This window comes from Mobula birostris, chromosome 13, assembly GCF_030028105.1.
Source record: "Mobula birostris isolate sMobBir1 chromosome 13, sMobBir1.hap1, whole genome shotgun sequence".
NCBI classification, from domain to species: domain Eukaryota; kingdom Metazoa; phylum Chordata; class Chondrichthyes; order Myliobatiformes; family Myliobatidae; genus Mobula; species Mobula birostris.
The window spans coordinates 1,159,017-1,183,592 of NC_092382.1; the positions used below are offsets into that span (position 1 = coordinate 1,159,017).

General features: G+C 44.7%; 1 protein-coding gene across 7 annotated transcripts in view; it reads left to right on the plus strand.

The window, feature by feature from the left end:
- Positions 1 to 24,576, plus strand: part of LOC140208188 (NACHT, LRR and PYD domains-containing protein 3-like) — a 44,651-nt gene that overhangs the window by 7,992 nt on the left and 12,083 nt on the right. For 3 of the 7 annotated variants that reach the window (XM_072276679.1, XM_072276681.1, XM_072276682.1), the window contains exons 2-6: positions 3,746 to 3,910; positions 11,620 to 11,711; positions 13,470 to 13,636; positions 18,930 to 19,101; positions 19,200 to 19,265. In XM_072276679.1, coding sequence (XP_072132780.1) covers positions 11,702 to 11,711; positions 13,470 to 13,636; positions 18,930 to 19,101; positions 19,200 to 19,265 — 415 coding nt within the window. In that variant the 5' untranslated portion in view covers positions 3,746 to 3,910; positions 11,620 to 11,701. Of the gene's footprint in view, positions 1 to 3,745; positions 3,911 to 11,619; positions 12,596 to 13,469; positions 13,637 to 18,929; positions 19,102 to 19,199; positions 19,266 to 24,576 lie in introns of all 7 variants that reach the window. The other 4 variants (XM_072276685.1, XM_072276683.1, XM_072276680.1 and 1 more) reach the window with 4 other exon arrangements.

Below are 24,576 nucleotides of genomic sequence, written 5' to 3' on the forward strand. Positions count from 1 at the left end.
CACAGGGTGGTAGACCGGAAAAATTATCTTTCGACTGATTACCTGTTGAGGTTTTATTTCATTTCTAGCTTTTTAGCACATTGCTTTGGAATGATTGAAGTCTCTTGGGAAACAGAGTTGTGTGGAACTGGGAAATTGGATTGAAAACTATCAGATGGAATTTAATACAGATAAGTGAGGGGTGTTACATTTTGGCAGGGAAAACGAGGCTATGATTTACTGATTGAGTGGTAGGAGGTCTGGGATGTGGGACAAAACAAATTGACATTGGAACACAGATCCATAATTACTTTAAGGTAGCAGAAGAGTCAGACAGTGTCTTAAAGAGATCCCAGGTTGGAAGCCCCTGCTGGAGATATACAAAAGTATTGTAGTATAAATAGCATGAATGCAGGTAGGCGTTTGCCCATCAGGTCGGTTGAGGTCATGGATTTAGGGCAAAAAGTGACACATTTAAGGGGAATCTGAGGGGGAACTACTTCATTCAGAGGGTGGTGCGAATGTGGAAACAGCTCCCAGCCGAATGAGCAATGAAGGTTGAATTGTAGTATTTGAGAGATGTTTGGGTAGGTGCATGGATGAGGGAGATATAGAGGGCTATGGTCTGGGTGCAGGGGGATTGGACCACACCGAACATGGCACAGACTGGATGGGTTAATAGTCCTGCCTGTGCTGTAAGGGCTCTCTGAATCTCAGTTGAAACATCTACACATAATCGACACCTGTTGCAGACGGATCGTATCCAACAACGTGCTTTTATTTTGGACCAGCGTCTGCGCAGCTGGAAGTTCTGCAGAGTTGGAACTAGCAGGAGATTAGCTGAATGCACCTCGACAGGGTCAATACAACCGCTGGAATTTTAGTTTCATCGTTACAAAATGGCTGAATGTTCAGTTCATCTTTGCTAGAATGAAACTCAGATCATGTCACATTGCGTGTGTTATTTCCTTTCTCGGTTACCTTTGCGAGCCACTTCCTCCGTCGCCAGGGCAACAGCTCACCAGAGCTGCAAGGAGAGTTGAACATCTTTATTGCTCTCTGGTTACTGACTCTCAGCGGAGAGAGAGTGGCCTCAGCAGCCGGTGCTGATACGAGGATGCTTTGAGCATTAACTGTGCCGGATGGATGATGTCTGTGTTGGAATGAAGAAACAACTAATGATTGTAGGGATTGCATTTGTGCAATTCTGTTCAGTGTGTCAAACATCTTATAGTCAGTCAGTGTTTTGGGCATCGAAAGAACAAAAAAATCTCCAGTGCTCAGTTTCCAGTGCTATATTTTCAATTTTATATTTAAAACACTTTGTTCCTGTTACACTATGGGGAAAGTGCCAGCTAATTGAGCTGGGCTATACTGCACTCAAGAATAAAATAATGAGCAAATGTGCTCAATGTAACTGAGTTGAAATGTAACAAAACCCTCTTTGTAACCCAAGGCCTATGTTTTCCGTCTGATCCCCGTCCAGACAAAGGATCATCAGGCTCCAGTTCTGTCATGGGTTGATGTCGGAGGGTAAATTTTAGAACTGGGATTAGCTGAGACACTGCCACATATTACCGCCAGCAAAGAGCCCTGGGAGGGTTGGTGCTTGAGATATAATCCTGCGATGGGGGCTCCAGGAATATGGAACTGGTAGTGTTTGGGCTTCGGTCTACGTTGGTGCTTTCACAGATGCGGCTGGATGTCCCTGCTTCCGCGGTGAAGCAGACGTCTCCGGGGACTGGATATTGTAGCGTGAGTTTCTGAGTGTGAGATGTGGAAACACTCTGTGTGAGATGTGGAAAAGATGTGCGAGGCTCTCGGTGGGGGCTTTGACCCACTGAGGTTGGATCCTGGGACATCACACATGTTTTCACCCAGATAAAATGAATCAGGGGATCAAGTTGTCCGGGTTTATGAGATGTTGAGCGAGTATTTCTGTTCTGTGCTCAGATGTTTGGTTCTGAAGTTCCTTTGGACACAAAGCAGAGAATGAGTTCACATTCCATCCCTCGCAGGGAGTGGCTGTGATTAATACACTATTTTGTGTTTGCCCCAGTAGAAATAGACCGGGGTTTCAGAATTCAATTCACTTTTGGAAATTCCCCCTCACTGTCAACTGTCTATCTGCCAGTGGGAGTCAAAGGGAAACTCAAGATGCTGAAGATAGAACAGAACATGGAACAGTACATCACAGGAACAGGCGCATCGGCCACAATGGTGTGCCAAACCAGATAAAAAGTAAATCAACCCCCACCCCAAAAAAAATAATGACACCTACGTACACAATGTCCATATCTTCTCAATCTTCCTCACACCCATGTGCCTACCTAAACATCTCTTAATAGCCTCCAATGTGTTGGCTTCCACCACCATAACAGACAATGCATTCCAGGCATCCACACCTCTCTGAGTAGAAAAACTTACCCTAACATTTCCTTTGCAACTACTCCCTCACACCTTCATTGCATGTCCTCTGGTATTAGACATTTCTAACCAGCGAAAGTATGTTCCCTGTCTACTCTATCTGTGCCTATCGTAATCTTATAAACCTCCATCCGATCTTCCCTCAGTCCCTACCACTCCATGGAGAACAACCCAAGATTTTCCACTAAGAATTGGATGATGTTTGAATCCATTCTGATGAAAGGTTTGGAAACCAAATTGCTAACTTTTTTCCCTTCCCCACAGCTGTTCCTTACCTGCTGAGTGTTTCTCGTGATTCCAGTTTCTCTGTGTTACATTCACCCTGGAACATTTTAAATCTCCTGCGAATGGACCAGTGTCCCAGCACTCATTTTGTGAGAGTTGATAGGAGAGTAAAGAAACCAGAGCTTTTCCCAGTACATTGTCCTGGGGCCAATTGTCCTGTTTTCCTGGAAATGTATTCAGTAACGTTGTTGCTACCAAGGTTCACAAGAATAATCTGAGCAATGATAAGCTTTATGCAGGCGGAGCTTCTGATGACCCCGGGCCTGCTGTTCAGTGGAGTTCAGAGGGATGGTGGTTGGGGTTTGGTGTGGGGGGGTGGCAGGAAGTTAGGGCCAGGGGTGATTATTTACACCAACTGAATAACAGCAAGTCTGGATGCAGTGGGAATGGAGAGGGTGTCTTGATTAGACGGAGAGTCTGGGATCTGAGAGTGCTGCCTCAGAATAAACAGACTTCACTTTAAAACTGAGACGAGAGAAATTACTTCAGCCAAAGGTTGGTTCACCTGTAGAATTTGATGCCACAGAGGGTGGTGGAGGCTATCGTTCGGTATATTCATGTTCTGGATTGCTAAATAGGTTAAATATTATTGCAGGGAAGCAAGAATATGGTTTTGGAAAAAGAATCCTCCATGATTGATTATGGAGCAGACTGGAATGACCGAATCACCTAATTCTACTCCTATGTATTATAACTTGTATCTTATAACATGACTGAACGATGACTTCTTTGTATCCCGTCACAAACAAGAGAAGATCTTCAGATGCTGGAAATTCAAGCAACACACACAAAATGCTGGAAGAACTCAGCAGACCAGGCAGCATTTATGGAAGAGAGTAGAGTCAACGTACACATGTTGCCTGGCCTGATGGGTTCCTGTAGAATTTTCTGTCTGTTCTTTTGTATCCAAGACAGGCTATGTAAAGTGTAAGGGACAGTTCCAGATTTCTTCACTCAGATCATGATATCTGTATACAAGATTTAAATTTCAGGTTAATGCTTTGTTCTCGTTTGTGTTAGTAACATATTTCATTATCTGTCTGGTTAAATTTAGACCTGCGGTGAGAGGTTTATTGGAAGAAAAGCCCACGACTGGAAGCGAACCACAACTGAAGATGAGGGAACAGCAAGAATTGAACCAGCCCGAGGACTGAGAGCATCAACTGGAGAGAACCCTTCTGACTCGAAGTTTCCATTAATTCAGCCAGGAGAAAGTTTGGTGAGTCTCATTTACTCTAACATTGGTCCTTTAGACATTGCACTTCTGTACCAAGGAAAATAGGAAATAGCTGGAATGAGACTAAATAAACCTAGATGTGCCAGTTATGTCAGTTGCAATCATTCCAGATCTGCTAATATGCCGTCGGCATCAGCTCTGTGAAGCCACGCACATTCCCTCATATTGTTTGCTCATTTCAAACTTGTCACTTCCGATTTTTCCTTGCTTTGTCTGTGAAATGCGTTTAGAATTTCTTCCCTCTATTAGACGCCGCAGTTGTTTCCTGCTGTAGTGATAACAGAAATGTGGAATTACCATGACTACTACTACATTGACTCAGGCCTAGGGGGCCGGCGTCAGGCACGATGACGGACTCCCCACTGCTCCGTCTGCCTCATCAGTGTGTTCAGTTCACCTACATTAGCCGTGCCGCTGTCTTCTAGGACCGTGTTGACCATAGTCTTGAGAGGGCGCCCAGGGTTCATCCTCCCATGTTTCAGCTCCCATATGATGACTAGGCTGGCAGGTAACTCGGGGTGTCGTACCATGAACTGCAGCAACATGTCATTAATTCCCCCGTCTATTGCAAGCTGCAATGATATACTTGCCCTCGAGTATATCGTCGTGCAAGCCTCTGCTAAGAGCAAACCCTCTTGAAGCCAAATGTCCCAGCACCACATTTCATTCAGTCCTAACTAGCAACAGCCAACCAATAAATAATACTTACATACCCTGGCGTCATAAACTATTTTTTTTTACCAATAAATTGTCAGAATCTGTGCTCAAGCAGACGTAGGTTTTACAATGTTCCCATCTGACCCTGTAGCAAAGACACAGGTTACATCTGACTTGAGATGAACGAATGTCCACGCAGCCAGGACTGCTACAGCTGCCGGAGTCGGTTTAAACTCAGTCGTTGAGGGATGGGAAGCAGCCTGTTGAGTCAGATGATGAAGCCGTTGATATTAAGGAAGATGCAATGTTCAGAGAGACTGCGGAAGGATTAGCTGTGGATAGGGCATCATGTAATGAAAAGCAGCATCAGTTTCCCCTCCCCCTCCCCCGACTCCCCTTCTCACTCTCCTGTTTTTTTTTACCGGTGTTAATCACGGGAGTCAGGAACTCTTTCTGCTCACAGACCAGTGAAAGTAAAGCCTTTGATTCCATTCAGAGCCCAGTTTCTTTATAAAGAGTGGTGTTGAAGTGTTTTCCAGATGAACATGGGGGAATGTGTAACGGAAGTTTGAATCAGATCAGCAGCAGCTTCGGAAAGCCGAGTGGTCCACTTATGCATTTGGTGCGTTGATTAGAAAAGTTCTGACAGTTTAATTAGTGTAAGCCAATATAACTTCTGCATATTAATTATATTGTGGAACTGAATAGAAACACTACATTGATTAGGTATATACATGGATATTTATGAGTTAGTGTTGTACCGCAGCGGGTTGCGGATCGACCATGACTCATTCGGTGAGCTGGCCAGCACGGTACGGGACCGAGGGCCAGGCTCCCGCGGTCTCTGTCACTGACTCGACAGTCTCCCCATCTACCGCGCGCTCCAGCTCACCACCCCTCCCACTGCCCACGCGCGCCCTCTGGCGGAGCGCCGTCACCCTCGCGCTCCCGTGCTGACGCTGCGCGTGCCCGGTATCTCCCGTGAAGTGACGTGAGATTTACTTGTCTCTCATTGGTGACAGCAAATGCCAATTTAGCATACCAACCAATGGGAATATGGGGTTTGTCATTAAGGAGTTCCCTCTCTAGACCCCGCCACTTGTTTCCTAAACTGACTCTTGGGAAAGATCCAACAAGCTTGTTGCTTCAATGCCGCTCTTCCTCGCCATGGAGTTAGAGGAGCTGCAAGGGCGACGGATTGAAGAGGGAGAACAGGGGGTTTATCTCCTCTGAAGTGGCGAGGACGAAGGCTTCAATACATTTGTAGCGGACACCGGTAAAGTGTTGACCAGCAAGTGCAGTGTGCAGGGGGTGGGGGGGGGGGATATTGAGAGCAAGTCACGATCTTTCTCTATGACACAACGGGCTGCAGGGACTCAGTGGCTGCCTTTTGTTTGAGCTGGCTGGGTTTAAACAGCGGAGTAAACAGACCCACCTTGGGCCAGCAGCCTGTCCCAGTAACACTCACAACACGACTGTCCCAGTGGGCGCTGTGGGGACAGATGTTTGGAGTATGGTTTCTCCCTGTCTGCATCAGCAATTTATCTGAGGGACAAAATGCAACATTTACAAGTCTGTTATTGACTGAAAACATTTGTATTTATTCTGTATTTTGCTTACGATACAATCATTGTCCAACTTATGTTCCTTTAATCGTCATTCAAAACATACATGAAAACCCATGACTACAGCCAAATACAACAGCGTTACTGCACACCGAGTCTTCTTGTTGGAAACTGCCTCGGTAAGATCCCTCGAGGGCATAGCCATTGTCTGAGTAATATTATCTATCCATCGTAGTGTCTGTCATCCTCTCCTTCTTGTTTTGCCTAACATGTGAGTCTTCTCCAAGGAATCCTGTCTTCTCATGATGTGGCCAAAATATTTCATCTTCTCAAGCCTCCTAGTGAGCAGTCTGGCAGTGTTTCTTCAAGTATTGACTTGTTGGATCTTCTGGCTGTCCAACGAACTCTTCACACTTTTCTCCAGCATCCAAGTTGAAAGCGTCGATTCTTTTGTGTTCAGTCCAGCTCTCACAGCCACACATCACAACTAGAAATACCATAGACTTGACTCTACGGACTTCGGAGACAATGTTATGTGTCTGCGTTTCAGTATTTTTTCTAAATTCCCATCGCTGCCCTCCCCAGGAGTAAGCACCGTTTAATTTTCTAGCTGCATTTACCATGTAGAAACTGTTGAACTGAGGAAGACAAAATCCATCACTGCTTCCACTTCCTTTCCACTTAATACGACGGAGTTAATAGGACTGCCTGGTTTTCTTAATATTGAGCAAGGAGCCAGCTTTCTTCTTTCACTTTCATTCGAAGCTTCCTCAGATCCTCCTCACTTTCAGCCATTAGAACAGTATCACCTGCATATCTGAAGTTGTTTATCTTTTGTCTGGTAATTTTGATTCCAACATTTTGAGTCCTCTAGACCGACATTCCTCATGATGTGTTCAGCATATAGATCAAATAAGTAGGGTGACAGAATGCAGCCTTGTCATACTCCTTTCCCAATCTTGAACCAGTTTGTTGTTCCGTGGTCAGTTCTGTTGCTTCTTGATCTCCGTACAAGTTTCTCATAAGGCAGATCAGATGCCCAGGTATCCTCATTTCTTTAAGGATTTGCCATAGTTTATTATGGTCCACACTGTTGAAGGTTTTAGATTCATCATTAAAACATAGATAAATACTTTTCTGGAATTCTGCTGATTTCTCTATTATCCAGCATATGTTAGCAATTTTGTCTCTGGTCCCTCTGCCTTTTCGAAAACCAACTTGTACATCTGGTTGTTCTCGTTCCATACGTTGCTGTAGTCTTGCTTGCGTGATCTTTAGTGTCACCTTGCCACCGTGTGAAATTGCTCGGTAATTTGAACAATCCTTTACATTGACCTTCTTGGGAATTGGGATATAAACTTTTGTTTTCCAGTCTAAAGGCCATTGTTAGGATTATCAGATCTGCTGGCAAATTGCATACAACACTTTTACAGCAACATCTTTTAAAGTTTTAAACAATTCAACTGGACTCCTGTCACATCCTGCAGCCTTTTTATTGGCGCAAACACAAGGAATTCTGCAGACGCTGGAAATTCAAGCAACAGACATCAAAGTTGCTGGTCCTGACGAAGGGTCTCGGCCCGAACCATCGACTGTACCTCTCCCTAGAGATGCTGCCTGGCCTGCTGCGTTCACCAGCAACTGTGATGTTTGTTGCCTTTTTATTGGCAATGTTTTCTATCACCCATTTGACTTCACTTTCCAGAATGTCTGGCTCTAGATTGTCGAGGGAGTCATTGCTGGTGTCTTGGCTGTTGGGATATTTTCTGTACAATTCTTCTGTGTATTCCTGCCATTTCTTTTTGACATTTTCTGGTTCTGTAAGGGCCTCCCCTTCTTTGCCTTTTACTATACTTATTTTTGCATGAAATGTTCCTTTGATTTCTCTAATCTTCTTGAATAGATCTCTTGTTTTTCCAATTCTTTGGTTTCTTCATCTTCTTTGCATCAGTCTGTTAAGTAAGTTTTCTTATCTCTCCTTTGTCTTCTTGAACGTTGTGTTCATTTGGAGGTATTTGTTCCAATGTCCTTCACTTCTCTTCGCTGCTCAGCTTCCGCAGAAATCCATTTAGCTTTCCTGGTCTTCTTTTTGTTTGCAATGCTCTTCTGGCTTCTCTCTACCAGCTTCACTGCATATTCTTGAGGGATGCTATCAACATCAAACCTTGGTTTTCCTGGTGCTCTGCAGTTTCATTTTGAATATTGCGTTGAATATTGGTCTGAGATTGTCGCAGAACGGGGGGATTGTGGAGTATGGGTGCACAGTTCGCTCAATACGGCAACATGGGGTGGTGAAGATGTGTTTACCACGTCGTCCTTCAACAGTCAGGGTACTGAGTGCTGGATTTGGGACATTATTTTATTTATTTTTTTATTGAGATACAGTGAGCCGCGCTGCCCATTAGGTCCCCCGAGATCATCTGGAGGAAACCCATGTGATCACAGTGAGAACCTGCAAACTCTTACATGCAGCGGCGGGAATTGCAACTGGGTCATTCAAACTGTAAAGACATGTGTTAACCACTATGGGACCGTTGAATCAGTCGTTGGTGAGACTGTGTTTGTGGTACAATGTATAGTTCTTGCCGCTATATGTTTCAAAAGGCTTGGGTAAAGTGGAAAGAGTGCAGAGACGATTTGCGAGTCTGTTGTCAGGGCCAGAAGGCCTCAGTTCTGGGGAGAGGATGACCACTCTGTTTTTACTCCCTGGAATGTAGGAGACTGAGCAGCAATCTTACAGAAGTGTTTTAAATTTGAAGGGCAGAGTAAAGCGTGGTTTATACTTCTGCATTAACTGGACGCTGTAACCTACGCAAGTGGCCTACGCGCATTTTGAGCATTTATACTTGTGCGTTGGTGTATCTGTGCAGCTCGGCAATTCCCGCACGTCACGCATGTGCACTCACCCGCCCACACAAGGCTTCATGGTCATGGTAGTGTCAGGGTAAACAAGACGCGAGCGTCTTTTTTCGTGCAAAATGTGTCCTCCAAAATTTAGAACCATAGCACCATAGAATCTACAGCACAGAAACAGGCCTTTTGGCCCTTCTTGGCTGTGCCAAACCATTTTCTGCCTAGTCCCACTGACCCGCACATGGACCATATCCCTCCATACACCTCCCATCCATGTATCTGTCCAATTTATTCTTAAATGTTAAAAAAAGAACCCACATTTACCACCTTGTCTGGCAGCTCATTCCCTACTCCCACCACTCTCTGTGTGAAGAAGCCCCCTCTAATGTTCCCTTTAAACTATCCCCCCCCACCCTTAACCCATGTCCTCTGGTTTCTTTCTCCCCTTGCCTCAGTGGAAAAAGCCTGCTTGCATTCACTCTATCTATACCCATCATAATTTTATATACCTCTATCAAATCTCCCCTCATTCTTCTACGCTCCAGGGAATAAACTCCTAACTTATTCAACCTTTCTCTGTAACTGAGTTTCTCAAGTCCCGGCAACATCCTTGTAAACCTTCTCTGCACTCTTTCAACCTTATTTATATCCTTCCTCTAATTTGGTGACCAAAACTGAACACAATACTCCAGATTCGGCCTCACCAATGCCTTATACAACCTCATCATAACATTCCAGCTCTTATACTCAGTACTTTGATTAATAATGATTAATAAAGGCCAAAGTACCAAAAGCTCTCTTCATGACCCTATCAACCTGTGACGTCACGTTTAGGGAATTTTGTATCTGTATTCCCAGATCCCTCTGTTCCACTGCACTCCTCAGTGCCTTACCATTAACCCTGTATGTTCTACCTTGGTTTGTCCTTCCAACGTGCAATACCTCACACTTGTCTGTATTAAACTCCATCTGCCATTTTTCAGCCCATTTTTTCAGCTGGTCCAAGTCCCTCTGCAGGCTCTGAAAACCTTCCTCACTGTCTACTACACCTCCAATCTTTGTATCATCAGCAAATTTGCTGATCCAATTTACCACATTATCATCCAGATCATTGATATAGATGACAAATAACAATGGACCCAGCACTGATCCCTGTGGCACACCACTAGTCACAGGTCTCCACTCAGAGAAGCAATTCTCTACCACCACCCTCTGGCTTCTTCCATCGAGCCAATGTCTAATCCAATTTACCAACTCTCCATGTATACCTAGCGACTGAATTTTCCTAACTAACCTCCCATGCGGGACCTTTTCAAAGGCCTTACTGAAGTCCATGTAGACAAGATCCACTGTCTTCCCTTCATCCACTTTCCTGGTAACCTCCTCGAAAAACTCCTATAGATTGGTGGAACATGACCTAACATGCACAAAGCCATGTTGACTCTCCCTAATAAGTCCCTGTCTATCCAAAAGCTTGTAGATTCTGTCTCTTAGTACTCCCTCCAATAACTTAACTACTACCAACGTTAAATTTACCGGCCTATAATTTCCCGGATTACTTTTCGATCCTTTTTTAAACAACGGAACAACCTGAGCCACTCTCCAATCCTCCGGCATCTCAACTGTAGGCAGCGACATTTTAAATATTTCTGCCAGGGCCCCTGCAATTTCAACACTAGTCTCCTTCAAGGTCCAAGGGAACACCCTGTCAGGTCCCGGAGATTTATCCACTTTAATTTTCCTCAAGACAGCAAGGACCTCCTCCTTTTCGATCTGTACAGTTTCCATGATCTCACTACTTGTTTCCCTTAATTCCATAGACTTCATGCCAGTTTCCTTAGTAAATACAGATGCAGAAAAAACTATTTAAGATCTCTCCCATTTCCTTTGGTTCTGCACATAGCCGACCACACTGATCTTCAAGAAGACCATTTTATACCTTACAATCCTTTTGCTCTTAATATACCTGTAAAAGCTCTTTGGATTATCCTTCACTTTGACTGCCAAGGCAACCTCATGCCTTCTTTTAGCCCTCCTGGTTTCCTTCTTAAGTATTTTCTTGCACTTCTTATACTCCTCAAGCACCTTATTTACTCCCTGCTTCCTATACATTTCATACAACTCCCTCTTCTTCTTTATCAGAGTTGCAATATCCCTTGAGAACCAAGGTTCCTTATTCCTATTCAATTTGCCTTTAATCCTGACAGGAACATACAAAGTCTGCACTCTCAAAATTTCTTCTTTGAAGGCTTCCCACCAACCGATCACATCCTTCCCAGAGAGCAACCTGTCCAATTTCGGAGGTCTGTAAGGCTTTATGGAAAGCATTACAACCAGAGTTCCTTCCCTGCCCTTCAGTCGCCCAATGGGAAGCTATTGCAGCGTAGGATGACATGCGATACAATGAAGCGGACCGATCACAGTTGTTGCGTTCTGTGTTGCCGCGACGCGCGATTGAATTTTGTGAGAGGTGCGCGTTGCAGCAATGCAAGCTGTCGCGTGGGGGTCCTTATCAAATTTGCGTAGGGTTTGCGGTGACGCAGAGCTTACGGCGACGCGTTGACGCAGAGTATAAACCAGGCTTAACTGACTCACTCTTTTATTTGTGTAATTCAGATCATCGCCAGCAGGTGGTGCTTTCTTCCACCCGGACGGCGGACAAGCAGACGACAATCAACCAACGTCATTCAGAGTCAGAATGGACACAGGTATGTTCACTGGGCTCTCTGTCATTAAAACTCTGTCATCATTGTACACGTGTAGACAAATCATCAATAGTTCAGAGGAATAAACTTGGGCGCTAAAGGGGCACAGCAAAACGTGCCATTAAACGGGGTCATTGACCCTACCGGTAAAGCGACCTTGAGCACTGGAACAATTCACCAGGTCCAGCGCAGGGACCTAACAACGGGAATGGTCGAATCACTCCACTCACCGTGCAGATCTTCACCTGAGTGAAAGGGGAAGGAGCTCATGAATAAGGTGGGTGTGGTTGAAACTCAGACAGGAATACAGCAGCGGGCAATGTAACCGTCCAGGGAACAGACAGAATTTCTGTCAGTATTTGTTACATCCTGATGTGGGAAATGCCTTCAACAGACAGTGAGAAACAGATGCTGTTTTCTGTTTGGAAGGGCAGTGGTGAATTCTCCCCGGATTTCCGGGTTGTTGCTCAATGGAGCTGAGGGGAGTTCTCGGTCTGTTTTCTGTGGCCGAGTTAAGGAGCATTATATTGTGGGAGAACGGGCTGGGTGCGGGAGACAGTGACAGAGAAATTTTAAACAGGGAATCTGAGTGGGCTACGGAGGCATTGAATGTCCTTGGTGAATAGGATTAAAGTAAAACAAGAGGGTAAGTAGTGAGGGCAGCACACAAAATGGTGGAGGAGCTCACAGGTCAGGCAGCACCTATCGAGGGAAAGGAACAATCGACGTTTCGGTTTGAGGAATCTTCAGCGGAGACTTTGTACATTGATTTCAGTGTTGTCTTGGCCACATCAAATAGAGCAGGAATGGAGGATCATTCTTCTTGGTGAAAGTCTGTGACCAGTAATCTCCGCAAGGCTACTGGCTCGCTATGTGTCATGTGTGATGTAAGTAACTTAATAATAAACTATGTATTATTCAAAATGATTAAATAGAAAGAATCACGTAGGTGGACTGATTCGTCGATTAACCGACTCGGTGGAGTTGTGTAAATTTGGGACTGTTGTCAAAATGTTCAGCATCCAATTAGAAATACGAACAGAAAGCCGCCGAGTACAGTTAATTCGGGCAAATGTGAGGAGTTGCACCTTGGGAGGTCAGGTTTGCGAGCGATGTGTGCAGTGAATGCTGGGACCGTTAGGAAGGCTGATGAGTGGACGGGTCTTGTGATGGATGGGCATAGCTCCCTGAAAGTGTGAACACAATTGGCGGCATGCTAATGATGATTTTGATGTGTGAGTATGTAATTTTTAAATTTGTGCTGTAACTGGATGAAATTTGGTTAAGAGACAATCTCAGTATTGTGCACAAATCTGGTAGCGATATCACGAGAATGATGTGGAGGCTCTGGCGAGGGTGCAGGTGAGTTTCACGATGATTACAGAATATTGGCTTCCGGGAGAGGTCGATCAAGCTTGGATTCCTTTCTCTTAGGAGTGGGAGGCATAGCAAAGCTCGATAGTCTGTGACTCAGTGCAAATATCAAGCACTGGAGTGAATGGGTATCAGTTTGGAGGGTAAAGTTTATGGGGATTTAGGATGCATGTTTTCCACAGAGAGATATCAGTGTCTGGAATGAGCTGCCGAGGGAGGGACTGGAAACAGATACTCAGCAGCATCTGAGAGGCGTTTGAACTCATGAGTAGGCCGGGAATGGAGGGATATTGACCATGTTCCTGAAGATGGGATTGGTTTAAGTTGGCATCGTGTCCACATACGCAAGGTACAGTCTACTATTTTATGTTCTGTGACTGACTACAGATCTGAACTCCGCAATCTCCGCCTTCCTGTCAAACTGTGAGGATCACCAACTGTTCCAGTTGACGAGATTCTACCTGGAGCGACTGGAGCAGGCGATTGAGGAGGGTGTGGAGGGAGTCGGCTTCATGTTAATGGGCGAGGATCACTTCACCGGGTCAGAGTATCACGTAAGTGGAAGGGACATAGACTGAGTGTAGATTCTACTGAATCAATCACAGACTGACAGAACCAGTGTAATGTTACCTCTGGGCTATGAAAATCCTGCAATGCTTGTGGTCAACATCAAGAACAGAGCTTGCGGAAACACTGAAATTTTATTAACCTCTCTCCAGATTTCTGAACACATTCACTTTTAGACAGATGAGGATAAAGACAATGATTGATAGGTGAATTTAGTGATGTGACACTTGATGGGCGTTGCAAGTGGATAGAGAACCACTGACATCACATCATGTTCCCAATGCTCGACCTTGATGGCCAGACTCTCTTGATTACCCCCGGGTTTCCCACAAATCAAATATATAGGGACTTATTTCTCAGCTCATTTCTCGAGTCTACCTTCAACCCCATCGTCAATTGAACAGACAATACTGAATATCGTCTCTCTTTTCAACTACTTACCCTCTTGAATTTGATCAAATATCCCAACGTGCCTCATGATTCAGTTACCTTCTGTTCCTTGTGACTGTCCCATTTGGAGTTTGTAATTACCACAGCATATACTGTTAACACTGGGAACTGCAAAATAATATAATTGAAAATATTCCAAGCATCTGCAGCTGACACGGAATTACCTAGAAACGCCTTTCTAATGATGCTTGTGTTACTGGGACACATTCGCCTATTGCTCATCAGACTGAATTTTAGTGAAGATACGTGCATTATCCCCAACCGTAACATTGCACAAGAGACAGCTGACAATTTCAATCCAAGCTTCCTTTTCTACATTACTACCATTTGACTTCGGTCTCTCACAGATGCACAATAGTCCTGCAATTGCTGGCTGCTCCTCACTGCCAGTTCCCAGCTGTAGGCTGACACTGGACCCCTCATGGATCCTGGCAGTTAATTGTGAACCTGCTGCGGTCACCAGAGATTCCCCCTGGGAAAATCAACAGTGACTCTGTCATAGTTTGACTTAGCCATAGTCATCAAACTCTACAGTACAGCAACAGGCTCTTCGGCCCATCAGGTCCACACTGCCCTATTATATGTCAAGTCGCATTGATCTGCACACTGACTAGAGACATCCATACCACTCTCATTCATGTACTTATCCAAATTGTTTTTAAATGTTCAAATCGAATGCACATGTACCACTTCCGATGGCAGCTCGTTCCATACTCCCACCAGCCTCTGAGTGAAGAAGTTCTCCCTCAAATTCTCTTTCATCTTTCATCCTTAATCCATGGCCTCTAATTCCGCTCTCACCCAACCTCAGTAACAGATGCCTATTTGCATCTACTTTATCTATACCTTTTATGAACGTTTATACCACATCTTTCCTGGTGCTCCTTTACTCTGTAACAGTCCTAACCTGTTAAAACTTTCCCTATATCTCAGGCCCTCGAGTCCTGACAACACCCTGTAATTTTTTTCTGCGCTGGTTCAATCTTATTGATGTCCTTCCGAGAAGTAGGTGCACACATTGCTGCCAATTAGCCTCTGCAACATCAATTTCGACATAATATCCCAACTTCTGTATTCAATATTTTGATTTATGAAGGCCCATATCCTAAAAATTACCAGTACATCTACCGTTGACAACACTCTTAAGCAATTTTGGATCTGTATTCCCTGACATTTTGATTTTACAGCACCACTCAATATCTTAATGCTATCATGGGTTGTCCTCAAATAGTGCAACACCTCCCACTTTTCTTCATTAAATTCATTCTTCCGATCTCCATTCCACCTTTTACCAGCTGTTCCAGGTCCCACTGCAAGCTCTGATAAACTTCCTCGCCGTTACTACCTTGATATCATCCACAGATTTACTAACCCAGTTTACCACATTGTCATCCAGAGCATTTAAATATATGACATTCAACACCAGACCCAGTACAGATCCCTAAAACACACTACTAGTCATAGACCTCCAGTCAGAGAAGCAAATCTCTACCACCTCTCGTAGATTCTCTCACGAATCTAATATCTAAACTAACTAAACTACCATAACATGAATGCCAAGCGACTTAATCTTATTGACCAGGCTCCCATGAGGGACCTTGTCAAAGGCCTTGCTGAACGCTATGTAGACAACATCCACTCACTTGCCGTCATTACCCGCTTGGTAACATCCTCGAGAAACCATAAGATTAGTTAGACAGGATATACCAGGTACAGATCAGTGTTGACTATCCCTAATCAATCCTTGTTCATCCAACTACTCATATCCAGTCCCTCAGAATACCTGTCAATAACTTTACCACCACTTGTGTTAGGCTCACCAACCTGCAATTCCCGTGCTTATTCTTATAGCCTTTTCAAAGAGCAGAACAACATTATCTACCCTCCAATACTTCCGCATCTAACATTTTAAATATGTTTGCTGGAGCACCTGCAATCTCTGAACTAGCCTCAAACAAGTTACAAAGGAAAAGCCGAGGGATATACCCTCCTTAATCTACCTCAAGACAGCAAACACCTCCTCCTCTGTATAGACTCCATGATCTCACCGCTGTTTCGCCTCACTCTAAAGACGCTGTATGTCTCCTGAGTGAATATATAACTGAAAAAAATCCATTTAAAATCTCCACCACTTTTTTTCAGCTTCATGCACAAGTGCCCACTCTGAACTTCAAGAGGATCAATTTAGTCCGTTGGTATATTTCTGTTCTAAATAAATTTGATGAAGAGTTTGGGATTCTCTTTTCCCTTGTCTGCCAGAACAAACTCATGCCTTACTTTAGCCCTCCTGATTTCCTCCTTTAGTAACTCTTACATTTCCTGTACTCATCAAGTACCTCATTTGATCCCTCGAGCATATACTTGGAATGCGCTCAGGGCCTTGATGTCTCTAAAAGAAAAAAAAAGTTCCCTAAACGAAGGTACCCTTTCCTGTTATTCTGTCAGGAACATTGAAACTCTTTATTTGTGGTCATTTATGCATTTGAACTCTGTACTCTCAAATATCAGTTTTGGAGGCCTCACATTTACCAAGCACATCTGTACCAGAAATCAACCAGTCCCAGTCCATTTTCATCAGATCCTTTCTGGTACCATTAAAATTGGCTTTTCTCCAACTTAAGGTCTTAACCCGAGGACCAGACCTATCCTGATCGTTAAACTAATGTTATTATGATCACCACATCCAAAGTGTTCCCCTGTACACACTTGCCCTGTCTTGTTCCCTAATAGGAATTCCAGAATGCGCTCTCTCCAGTGGTGACCTACACTACCCATCCAGCCCTTTAAATCGGTGTGTCAGTCAATAAATGGAAAGTTAATTGTCTACCATCAGAATCTTGTGTTTCTTATTTCTGCCTGTGTCCATCAAACTTTACAACTCCTCCCTTGGAGGGTCAGACACCCTGAGCCAGTAGGCTGGTCCTGGACTTACTTCCTGGCATAATTTACATTTACTATTTAACTATATATGGTTTTATTACTATTTGATTATTTATGGTGCAACTGTAACGAAAAACGATTTCCCCCGGGATCAATAAAGTATGACTGTGACTTTCTGTGATCTCCCTGCACATTTTTTTCCTCTAAATCCCATTGACTATTGGGTGCTCTATAATATAATCCCATTAACGTGGTCATCCCTTTCTTATTACGTAGTTTCACTCATGTAGTCTCATTGGACCAGCTATCCAGTTTGTCCTGTCTGAGCAATACAGTGACATTTTCTCTGACTAGTTATGCCACCCCTCCATCTGTAATCCCTGCCGCTCTATCGATTCATGTCTAACGCAACGGAACCCTGGAATGCTGAGCTGCCAGTCCTGAACCTCTTCCAAACAAATCACATTAATGGTTACAATATTGTAATTCAATGTGCTGATCCACGCGCTAGGCTGGTCTGTCTTTCCTACAGTATTCCTTGCATTGAAATAATACCCATTTTGGAAAAAAAAGTTTGACGATACTCATCTTTTAGTTTCCTGACGTTGTATGCCGGCTGAACAACATCTTTCCCACACAATCACCCCACTATCCTCTCTGGTTCATCATACCCCTGCAACTCAAGTTTAATACCTCCCCCTCCCCATGCAGCGCCAACAACCCTTCCCTTAAGGGTATCAGTACCCCTCCAGTTCGGGTGCAAAACAATTACGTATGTCCAAGCCCCAAATTCCTTGGAAGAGAGTCCAAACATCCAAACATCTGAAGCCCTCACTGATGCACCATCTCATCAGCCATATGTTAGACTGTATTATTGTCCTATTTCAGGCCTCACTAGCACGTGATACGGGTAGCAATCCTGAGAACACAACCCTGGAGGTCCTCATTTCAGCTTTGCATCTATCTCCAATGAACTCACTTTGCAGGATCTCATCACACTTCCTACTCTTGTCATTGGAACCAACGTGGACCACGACCGCTGGCTGCTCACCCTACCCTTAAGAAAGGCTCAGACTCGATGCCAGATACCGCTGGCCGTGACAACACACCATCCAGAAATATTGTTCTCCTCTAAAGAATCTCCTGTCTGTTCTTCTAACCATTGAATTCCCCTGTTAGTGCAGTTCACACCTCTCACCCCTTCTGAGTCACAAAAGCAAACTCAGTGCCAGTGACATAAGCGCCGTGGCTTTCCTCTGCTACGGTATTCCCCGCAACTGCAACCTGTCATAGACGGGTTTCCTGCGGTGGCTGTCTATCCCCTTCCTACCCATCTCCCCTCCCCGCGCCTCTGACAGTCACCCAGTTACCTGTGTCCTGCGCCTTGGGTATAGCTCCCTCCCTGTATAGCCTGTCAGTCAACCTCTCAGCCTCCTGAATGATCCCGGGTTCATCCAGCTGCAGCTCCAATTCCTGAGCACAGTCTGTAAGAAGCTGCAACTGGATGAAATTCCTGAAGGTGCAGTTGTCAGGGACACTGGAGATCTCCCTGCCATGCCACACCTCGTATGAAGAGGATTCCACTAGCCTGTCTGGTATTTGCACTGTTATGACCGTGAAAAGGAAGGGAAAATACTAATTGAAATCTAGCTAAAGCCTCCGCCTCTCCTCACTGAACCTTCTCTGACACGAACCCTCAACACCTCACTCTATTTCTGTCTCGCTCCCGCTATGGTTAAAACTTGCCAAGTGGATGATTCCCCGCAATCTGTGGCATTCAGAAGGTCATGACTGACCCCGCTCACTTCTTTTAAAATCTGTCCCCCGCCATGAACACTTCATGGCTGTTACTGATCTGTGGCGAGCAGAATGTGCTGGGTCAGTCCATGTTCAGGGTAGATTTGTATCCTTCCCTCTGCTCCTCAATATATTCCCCATTGTTCATTACAGAGCGTGACTGAGCTGGCGGAGAAGGGAAACCGAGCGGGCGCTTCCAAACTCCTCCTGGATCTGGTGATGGAGAAGGGCTCCGGGGCCCGGAGGGTGATGTGGGAATCCTTTGTGAAACTACATCACCATTTACCGAAGCTGAGCAGAATATTGAATGAAATACGGGAACGTGGTACGGTGAACAATACACTGTGTGTTACAGATGTAAATGCTGATGAATTTACAGTATTACACAGAACAGACTTCATGCAGGTTAATCTGTTTGAACAGGTGACGGCCAGTTCGCCTACATGGACACTGAGCGGGGTTTATCTGAAGTGCCCGCGTGTCTGAAAGGTAAGCGATGGAACAGAAATCTCAAAGTCTTTAACTCACTCTGAGATTTTGAATCCTTGTCTTTTGAGGCCTGCTTAGAGACTGTGAGAATCTCGGAGACAGGTGTTTGATGCAATGTCCAAGGACAGGAAACCAAATGCATTTGTCACAACACCCGGCACATTCTGGGTCTCGGGCTGTACACCCGGAGACCCTTATCAGTTTTATAAACAGACATTCCTGTTGGTCAAAGGGGAATCTTCGGCTTTCCCCTTTCGCTAGCAACGAATATCCAGAGATTTGACAAATTTGAAACAAAACGGTTTGAGTTGGAACATCGAACACCAGCAAGGGAAGTCGCACACCTCGGAACCAAAGTGGAGCCGAGATCTGCTGTTATTCCTCCATAAGACCACAAGAGATATCCATCACGGCTGATCCGGTATCCCACTCAACCCCATACACTTGCCTTCTCACCATATCCTTTGATGCCCTGACTGATCAGAAAACAATTACCTTCCGCCTTAAATACATGCCAGGACTTGCCCTCCACCGCAGTCTGTGGCGGAATCTCTCCTCATAATTGATGTTTTCAATTCTTAGAGCTCTTTCAGTTGCCTCTCACCTCTCTTTTACGTTTTATATAACTGAAAAAAGTGTTTATTATCCTGCTTTATATTATTGGCTTGACGGCCCTCATATTTCTTATTTTCCCTTCTTATAGCTTTTTTTCGTTGCCTTGTGTTGGATTTTAAAAGTTTTCCATTCATCCAACTGCTCACTCACTTTATCCGCCTTATATCCCCTTTCCACGGCTTTTATGCAGTCCTCAACTTCCTTTGTCAAACATGGTTGCCTACCCCTGCCATTTGAGAACTTCTTCCTCAATCAGCCATATCCTCCCTGCACTTTGTGAACTATTCCCAAAAACTTCATCCATCTTTGCTCTAATCCACATTTCTCATGCTTCTGCAAATCCCCTCAATACATGTAAGTTATCCTTCTCCCCCCCCCCAGTTTGCAGCATGAATTCAATCACATTATGATCACTGCTTTCTAAGAGTTCTTTTAAGTTAAGCATTCTAATAAAATCTGGATTATTGCTCAACACCCAATCTAAGTTAGTCTTTCCCCTAGTAGTCCCAAGCACAAGTTGCTCTAAAGAGCTCTCTCGGAGGCATTCAATACCATAGAACCATAGAACCATAGAAACTACAGCACAGAAACAGGCGCTTTGGCCCTTCTTGGCTGTGCCGAACCATTTTCTGCCTAGTCCCACTGACCTGCACACGGACCGTATCCCTCCATACACCTCCCATCCATGTATCTGTCCAATTTATTCTTAAATGTTAAAAAAGAACCCGCATTTACCACCTCGTCTGACAGCTCATTCCATACTCCCACCACTCTCTTTGTGAAGAAGCCCCCCCTAATGTTCCCTTTAAACTTTTCCCACCTCACCCTTAACCCATGTCCTCTGGTTTTTTTCTCCCCTTGCCTCAGTGGAAAAAGCCTGCTTGCATTCACTCTATCTATACCCATCATAATTTTATATACCTCTATCAAATCTCCCCTCATTCTTCTACGCTCCAGGGAATAAACTCCTAACCTATTCAACCTTTCTCTGTAACTGAGTTTCTCAAGTCCCAGCAACATCCTTGTAAACCTTCTCTGCACTCTTTTAACCTTATTTATATCCTTCCTGTAATTTAGTGACCAAAACTGAACACAATACTCCAGATTCCGCCTCACCAATGCCTTATACAACCTCATCATAACATTCCAGCTCTTATACTCAATACTTTGATTAATAAAGGCCAATGTACCAAAAGCTCTCTTTACGACCCTATCTACCTGTGACGACACTTTTAGGGAATTTTGTATCTGTATTCCCAGATCCCTCTGTTCCACTGCACTCCTCAGTGCCTTACCATTAACCCTGTATGTTCTACGTTGGTTTGTCCTTCCAACGTGCAATACCTCACACTTGTCAGTATTAAACTCCATCTGCCATTTTTCAGTCCATTTTTCCAGCTGGTCCAAGTCCCTCTGCAGGCTCTGAAAACCTTCCTGATTGTCTACTACACCTCCAATCTTTGTATCATCAGCAAACTTGCTGATCCAATTTACCACATTATCATCCAGATCATTGATATAGATGACAAATAACAATGGACCCAGCACTGATCCCTGTGGCACACCACTAGTCACAGGCCTCCACTCAGAGAAGCAATCCTCTACCACCACTCTCTGGCTTCTTCCATCGAGCCAATGTCTAATCCAATTTACCAACTCTCCATGTATACCTAGCGACTGAATTTTCCTAACTAACCTCCCATGCGGGACCTTGTCAAAGGCCTTACTGAAGTCCACGTAGACAATATCCACTGCCTTCCCTTCATCCACTTTCCTGGTAACCTCCTTGAAAAACTCCAACAGATTGGTCAAACATGACCTACCACGCACAAAGCCATGTTGACTCTCCCTAATAAGCCCCTGTCTATCCAAATGCTTATAGATTCTGTTTCTTAGTACTCCCTCCAATAGCTTACCTACTACTGACGTTAAACTCACTGGCCTATAATTTCCCGGATTACTTTTCGATCCTTTTTTAAACAACGGAACAACATGAGACACTCTCCAATCCTCCGGCACTTCACCCGTAGACAGCGACATTTTAAATATTTCTGCCAGGGCCCCCGCAATTTCAACACTAGTCTCCTTCAAGGTCCGAGGGAACACTCTGTCAGGTCCCGGGGATTTATCCACTTTAATTTTCCTCAAGACAGCAAGCACCTCATACTTTTCAATCTGTACAGTTTCCATGGTCTCACTACTTGATTCCCTCAATTCCATAGATTTCATACCAGCTTCCTTAGAAGACGCAAAAAACTTATTTAAGATCTCCCCCATTTCCTTTGCTTCTGCACAAAGCCGACCACTCTGATCTTCAAGAGGACCAATTTTATCCCTTACAATCCTTCTGCTCTTACTATACTTGTAAACGCTCCTTGGATTATCCTTCACTTTGACTGCCAAGGCAACCTCATGTCTTCTGTTTGCCCTCCTGATTTCTTTCTTAAGTATTTTCTTGCACTTCTTATACTCCTCAAGCACCTGATTTACCGCCTGTTTCCTATACATTTCATACAACTCCCTCTTCTTCTTTATCAGAGTTGCAATATCCCTTGAGAACCAAGGTTCCTTATTCCTATTCAATTTGCCTTTAATCCTGACAGGAACATACAAACTCTGCACTCTCAAAATTTCCCCTTTGAAGGCTTCCCATCTACTAATCACATCTTTGCCAGAGAACAACCTGTCCCAATCCACGCTTTTTAGATCCTTTCTCATTTCTTCAAATTTGGCCTTCTTCCAGTTCAGAACCTCAACCCTAGGACCAGATCTATCTTTGTCCATGATCAAAAACTAATGGTGTTATGATCACTGGAACCAAAGTGCCTCCCTACACAGACTTCTGTCACTTGCCCTAATTCGTTTCCTAACAGGAGATCCAATATTGCATCCCCTCTAATTGGTCCCTCTATATATTGATTTATAAAACTTTCCTGAACACATTTTACAAACTCTAAACCATCTAGACCCCTAACAGTACGGGAGTCCCAATCAATGTATGGAAAATTAAAATCCCCTACCACCACAACTTCATGTTTCCTGCAGTTGCCTGCTATCTCTCTGCAGATTTGCTCTTCCAAGTCTCGTTGACTATTGGGTGGTCTGTAATACAATCCCACTAATGTGGCCATACCTTTCCTGTTTCTCAGCTCCACCCATAAGGACTCAGTAGACAAGCCCATAATCTGTCCTGCCTGAGCACTGCTGTAATATTTTCCCTAACAAGCAATGCTACTCCCCCACCTTTCGTTCCTCTGCCTCGATCACATCTGAAACATCGGAACCCTGGAATATTAAGCTGCCAGTCCTGCCCCTCCTGTAGCCAAGTTTCACTAATTGCTACAACATCATAATTCCACGTGTCAATCCACGCCCTCAACTCATCCGCCTTCCCCGCAATACACCTAGCATTGAAATATATACATCTCAGAGATTTTTACCACCACTCACAACCTTCCTGTCAGCGGATTTGCTTAAACTTTCAATATCACTTATTTTCACCCCAGCCACACTGTCAGCTCTGGCACTCTGCTTCCCATCCCCCTGCAAATCTAGTTTAAAGCCTCCCCAATAGCACTAACAAACCTCCCTGAAAGGATATTGGTCCCCCTGTGGTTCAAGTGTAACCCGTCTCTCTTGTACAGGTCCCACCTGCCCCAGAAGAGGTCCCAATGATCCTGAAATCTGAAACCCTGCCCCCTACACCAGTTCCTCAGCCACTTGTTCCTCCTCCAGAGCATCCTACTCCTACCCTCACTGGCACCTAGCACAGGTAGCAATCCTGAGATTACCACCCTTGAGGTCCTGCTTTTCAACTTCCTACCAAGCTCTCTGTACTCACTGTCCAGGACCTCTTCACTCTTCCTTGCTATGTCATTGGTACCGATATGCACCACGACATCTGGCTGGTCACCCTCCCATTTCAGAATGTCATGCAATCGATCAGAGACATCCTTGACCCTGGCACCCGGGAGGCAACAATCCATCCTGGATTCTCTGTCACGGCCACAGAACCTTCTATCTGCACCTCTAACTACCGAGTCCCGTATCACTACCGCTCTCCTCTCCACCCCGCCCTCCCTTCTGCACTGCAGAGCCAGACTCAGTGCCAGAGATCCGGCTACTGCAGCTTGTCCCAGGTAAGTCATCCCCCCCAACAGTATCCAATGCGGTATACTTGTTGTTGAGGGGAATGGCCACAGGGGAACCCTGCTCTGCCTGCCCTTTCCTCTTCCCTCACCTGACAGTGACCCAATTTCCTGTCTTCTGCTCCTCTGGCGTAACTACCTCCCTGTAGCTACGATCTATAATCTCCTCATTCTCCTGAATGATCTGCATGTCATCCAGCTCCTGCTCCAGTTCCCTCACGCGGTTTGTCAGGAGCTGCAGCTGGATGCACTTCTTACATTCCCTCTCTTGCAATCCAACACCTTAAGTATGCTTGATTTTGTTATTCCCCTTGCATATTTGTGTTATTACCCCTATTACATGCCTTTTCCACCTCCCTTTACAATACCAACCGCTCATGTTGGCTACTATTTGGAGGCCTATATTTCTATAATGGCTTTTTTACGCTTGCAATTTCTTACCTCCACCCACAAAGATTCAATATTCTCTGACCCCATGTCACCTCTTTCTGAACATGTAATTCAATCTCGAACCAATAGAACCACAACACCGCGTATATTGTCCTGCC